Source organism: Centroberyx affinis, unplaced genomic scaffold, assembly GCF_046629955.1.
Source record: "Centroberyx affinis isolate AG114_WGS23_722 - 3 ecotype Tasmania unplaced genomic scaffold, CSIRO-AGI_Caff_v1 ptg001736l_1, whole genome shotgun sequence".
NCBI lineage: Eukaryota > Metazoa > Chordata > Actinopteri > Beryciformes > Berycidae > Centroberyx > Centroberyx affinis.
In genome coordinates, this window is record NW_027280141.1 from 339,714 (window position 1) to 345,713 (window position 6,000).

The 6,000-nt window shown below is 43.0% G+C and overlaps 1 protein-coding gene across 1 annotated transcript in view; it reads right to left on the reverse strand.

Annotated features, from left to right (window-relative positions):
- Positions 1 to 5,461, reverse strand: part of LOC139651968 (pro-neuregulin-3, membrane-bound isoform) — a 308,233-nt gene extending 302,772 nt beyond the window's left edge. The window contains exon 1 of the mRNA XM_071528875.1: positions 4,759 to 5,461. Within this exon, the coding sequence (XP_071384976.1) occupies positions 4,759 to 5,461 (703 nt within the window). The remainder of the gene's footprint in view (positions 1 to 4,758) is intronic.
- Between the last annotated feature and the right edge of the window lie 539 nt (positions 5,462 to 6,000).

The following is a 6,000-nucleotide window of genomic DNA, read 5'->3' on the forward strand; positions in this document are numbered from 1 at the left end:
CACACACACACACACAGAAACCCCACTAGGGTGCTTGTTACTAAGCAGCTCAAAGACTAACTAATCCAAGGTTAAAGATTGTGAACTGTAAAATCTGGTTTAAAACCTAAAATCTCTCCCTATGAGATGATTAGGGAAACACAAACATGTACACTGATGCCCTTACTATTAGCTAGTGTTGATGATGATTGGCAAAGTCAGTGTTTGGTTAATTTGAGGTAGTTTTTTTTTAGATGTAATTATTGCAGAAGCTTGCGTTGGTGATGGTTAGGACTGACAAAACCATTTAAAATGGCACAAATATGAATTCAAGATACATTTCCAAAAACAAAAAACACATGCGGAGGCAACTTGTGTGAACTCATCAATAAATATGGGTTAAATGATAATATTTTTTACAATAGGAAACCCTGACCAAAAGTCATGTTTTATTTTTCTTCTCTTTCTTTTGAAATCTGGAAAATTGTCAATTGAGATCAGTCTCTTCCTTTTGCAATATAGTAGAGATGTGTATGATCCTAAACATGTCTATCATAAAAACTATGGTCTTCATGGTTGCAAAGGATTGCATAAAATCCACAAAAAGGGTTGGAGCTCATGGATAGAAGAGCAGAAGTAGATTTCTGCTTGTCCAAAGAGTGAAGAAAAGTTTGATGGACTGTTAAACTTATTTCGTTCAAATATGCACACTACTTTCTGCAATTTCCCCTCGGGGATCAATAAAGTCCTATCCTATGTCATGTTACCTTAGGCTTATGTTGCAGGGAATAATAATAACAGGCAATAATAAGTAGTGACACTGTGAGTTCTGGCTACATTTCTTATCTAATGTTCTCAAAGCATATCGACTTTGCCCCCAGAAATTCACAGTGACGTATCTATGGTGAAAATGCATAATTCAAAACAAGATGTCATAAGCGTTGAGAAACAATATGAATGTGTCCATACTGTTGTCACTGAAAGCAGCAATAAGTATCACTTTATTTATTTATTTTTTTGCGATTGTCACGTTCTTCGTTGCTGGCATAAAATGTTTCTGAGGGCTTCTTCAGAGCAGCCTGGAGGGATCCTGAAACACTGCTAAGAGAAAGCGGCCTCTTAAACATGGCACCTCAGTGTCATTTAATAAAAAACATCATGCCACAGGCCATCTATCAAAACAATCCTTCACCAATCGGGACGCTTGTAAGCCTATGTAGAGTGTGTGACTGATAGGTGGGCTAATGTAATTCTGCTGCTTCCACAGTCACGGTGATGGGCTGTTAATCTGGATTTAGGTTTCAGGGCAACTGTCTGACTGAAAGCTAATCCCACTGAGTGGCTCAGAGACAAAGAAGTCTGACTCCAACAGAGCATCTTCTAAAGCTTGGACCCGACAGTCTGGAGGTAATCCATGATCTCAGTCCAGGACCCACTGACCATCTCAGTCATTATGAAGCAAAAGGCATAACTGATCATAAATCAGAACTCTTTAATATTGAGAGGGGTGATGAATAAGGGCGCAGATCCGATTTCCAACAGCAGGGGCAGGAGTGACCTGAGCTCATTTTGTTCAAATCCCATTATTGCTGAGGCATCAGCTGACATTCGGCCCTGCAGAGCAGAGGTCATTTGGCTCTAGGTTTCTCAATAAGTATCTTCTCTCCCAGGTCATCTCTGCTTCATTCTACACAATGTAGCATGGGGATGCATTGGAAAACCTAATTAATGTTAAGTGGCCTCGTCAAGTCCTAACTTTTCCACAAGACAGAGAGGAAATCTGTCCACCAAAGTTATGCTGAGCCTGAAATGAAAGTATGTTTTTGTTTATTTTCTCTTCTACCAAGCTAGGTTGAGCCAGTACATACTTCAATAGGCCACAGCAGCACTCAGAGAGCACCATTTCCCCGTGTGGGATGTAGTTTAAATCCACTTTAATTTTCTGACCCTCAAAGATGGAGCCTATTTTACAGTAGGCTACATAGGGAGACCCTCAATAAGAGCGCACAGATGGCCTGCTATACTTAAATTAATAGAATTCTCTCAGTTGAATTTCTGAGCACAAGCCAACACGGGCACAGCCAATTCAGTAATACCGCATAACACATTCACACGTAATGGATAGTTAATGTGAAAATGATGGCCTTTTGAAATCAAAGCAGCATGTGGGTGGTAGAATGGAGGGGGTGGGAGGGTGAAGGGTGTTTAGGATTATCGAGCGAGCTGGCTATTCTGTGGTATTAGAACTTTCTCAGCTGAGCTGGAGAAAGAGTGACATTTTCCCTGGGATATCCATCAACGAGGCTTAATGGTTTTCATGAGCGCTTGCTCGAGAAATGGCATTCTTTTTTTTTTTTTTTAATGATTAATTAATAAATGAATGGATGATGATGAATGGCCCCCATTTTTCCTCCTGGTAATGAAATGATACACAATTTTCCCCCTCTGTTTCTAATTATCAGAGGGAACATTCCCTGCTCTCTGTTGTAATCTAGGGACATTTCCATTACCTTGGACACAACAGCAGCACCCGCAACACGCAGGCAAACAGACAGCAGCCAAAGCAGGTGCAATGGGGTGATTGTGTTTATCAATTATTTGATGTATGGCTGCCGTCGTGTAAATCACAGATGACAATAGACAATATGATGAGAGGATAATAACCACTGTCGAGTCTAAAGCCCGCTACAGGGCCTGTGAGGGCAGCACAAATTAATGTACATACCATGCAACAGGATTGCAAATGCATTGATTACATTTAATGGTCCAGTCCTTGACATAATATATAATACCAAGGCAATTTGTGTGTAAGGATGTTCTACTTACGTTGTAATGGTGAATTAAATTGTAAAACATTATGAGATGTCTGATCCTGAAATTTTCCATATCACCTGAATTTCATCAACACTCCACTACTGAAATGGCAGTATTGTTCCACAGACATGAGAGTGACCTGATACATGTGGTGTGTGAGCCAGGACTGTTAAAAATATAACCCACTGCTCTCAGTCTAAAACGGTCTGTGTAGTCCCAAGCCAAGCATCCACTGCATGGATCTGAGGCAGGAAGCATGAACATCACAATCAGAGTGAAATCCGGCACAAAATGTGACACCATTTTGAGCTGAGAGATTTACCATGGCAGAAGCCAAGGCTGCTTTTTTGGGGGTGGGGGAGGTGGGTCAAAAGGAGCTTTCCGGTGTCCATGTAAAGGCTCGCAGTCATAAGCACAGAGCTGATTGATCGCTGCAAGAAAATCCCCCTCGGCACCAATCAATAGCATGTGGTGATACCATGACTTAAGTCAAGGACGGAGACGGTGAGAGAGAAGGAGAAGAGAAATGGTAAACAGTGTTTGTTGTGCTTCTCTAATGCTATCAGCTCTTTAACGAATGGCTCACCCTTATTAATGAATGTTCCTTTTCAGCTCATTCCAGAGATAACAAATATCTGAGCCTACGTTAGTGCCACAACATCATTAGCGTGAAGAAGGCTTAGAGGTTACAGCAAGGAAACAACACCTTAAAACCACCACTTTGTTTGCATTTGTATGTACACAGCTTTTCATTGTGTTTTCAAGTGGATATTAAACATGTTGACCGTGAATTTTCAGATTTTCCACTCTTTAGGGCATACCTGCTTTATCACTCCAGGCTACCCTGGACTTTAGCAAGCCCAAAGTAAGGTTTGGTTTGGGACATTGCCTCACTGCAGCCCATTTCCACCATAAAATAACTGAATAAATATTTCTATGTAAATTTTGATCAAAACACTTCTGGGGCTGTAGGAGCTCTCTACAGCTAGATGACCTAGCTAATTGACCAAATGTGCCAACTCTATGACTCTATTCCACTCAATACTAATCTTTATCCACCTTCTCTGATGCTAACATCACCTCATTCAATATTACAAACAATGTGCCCGCCCATCACAAATACACCAACACGTTCTCAGCTTGGGGCCAAAGTTGTAAAGTATACCACCATTTTAGAATCACACTGTTCTTTAAAAGGAATTCACAGTGCCATTTGCTGTGCCTCCACATGATGATTAGTTGGCCACTGCAGGAAGGATGCAGGAAGGAAACAGAATATAACGATCCACATCGGTAAAACTGATTATTGACCTCTCTGATAGTTCAGGCAGCCGTACTGCACCGATCAATGCTATTGATCAATCATTTGCTCATTTCTCAGCCCGCTGAGGGAATATAGCAACCACTGTCGGATATACCATCTCACAAACAGGATTCAGTACATGTCAATCATAACAAACATAACAAAATATCTCTTTGCATATTATGTGATGTCACATTTGAAGAGACTGAAATGTTAAGGAATTAAGCCATCAGAAGGTATCTACTAGTCCTGATGATAGCCAAACAATCACTGGAGCAAAGTTTTGATACAGTTAACCCATCTGTGGAAATCCATTTAAATTCCTAAATAGACATCTCCCCATTATTCCGTTTAACCAAACCAATTCACAACAGATCACTTTAAACCAAACCAAATGGTAACAGAGACTCATTTTCAAGAACTATTACAAAATATCATTGATTAAGGTTTGCACTTTATGATCATAGGCCATTATGATGAGGGCACTAGATCATTAGTCCAGGATCCAGGAGACATATAACTGCTAATTATTTCCAGCTTTTCAAAGACCTTAGGATATGGTCGTTCTCCATACATTTTCCCATGACAGGAAAATTGCTCTTTACATTCCACATTTTCCCTGAAGAAGACGTGGGAACCCTTTACGGATATGAGTGACTCACGTGTTTTGCGGTGACCGTGCATACGTGTGGTGAGCGTGGTGGAGACCCTCTCAGTGGTAGTGTGCACCGGGGTCCACATCTGTGTGGAGTCATGGAGGACCGTTGGGTTGGACGGAGAGGGACTCGAAGTCGCTGCCCCAATTATAGATGTGGTTCGTGGAGCTGCTGTAGTTGTAGTAATACCCGAAGGCCCACGGCCATTACGATTTGCAGGATTCCGAGGAGTTACTTGACTACCCGAGGCTCCACCCCCTCTAGGGTTTGTGGTCGTGGTGGTAGCAGTGGATCGAGTTCTGCCTTTGGCCACCGTTACAGTTCTAGGTGTGGGGTTCCCGCCACCAACTGTAGTAGTAGTTGTGGTGGTGGTATCTGGACTTTTGGGAATACCACTAGGCTTCGAGAGGAAGATAGGATCCTGGCCTATTCGATTAGCATCCACCAGGTCTGTTGGCACGTAATCCCGCACTGTCCCAACTACAATCCACTTCAACAGCATCAGGCTCAATCCCAGGCCGATGAAACCAATAAGTAAGGGGACCACACACAGCCATGTCTGCTGGCGAGGCCACAGCGTGCAGCCTCCACAGCGTAGGGGACCCTGATCCTGGGCCTGGGCCTCTCCACGGCCCCCTGAGCCTCCTGGAGCCTCAGGTTCTTCCAGGATCACCGCCCCAGATACGGCTGCCCCAGAACACTCACTCATCCTTCCCTGCCGTCCTTTATGGCTCATTGAGGGTTAACCCTGTGATAGGCATGGGTAGCACATGGCAGAAAGGTTCCCGACACTGCCGGACATTGAGAAGAGACACAGGGAAGGGTGAAAAAAAAATGGATAAAGAGGATTCCACGGAATGGGACGCTCAGAAACGCACACACAAATATGTAATCCAAGGATAGAGAGGTGGGGACGGGTGCTAGGGATACATGCAGACACAAATCCACAAACACACAAGCACACGCACACACACAGGCACTCAGAGACACCCAGTGAGAAATGGGAGAGCTGGCATAGATGGATAATCGCCTGATTAGTCCACTTTTAGTCCTGTCCAACTCCCAGTGTCCAATGATACGCTGAAGCAACAATGATTTCCAACTTCGAGAATGGATTAAATGCAAGGCAGGGAAAACCAGAGGAATTCAAATAATGCTTTTGATGGGGAGAAATAGGGACAAAGAGAGAGATGGGAGGAAGAGATGGGCGGGAAGGAACAGCTTTACGTCTGTGCATGTGAAGAAGCT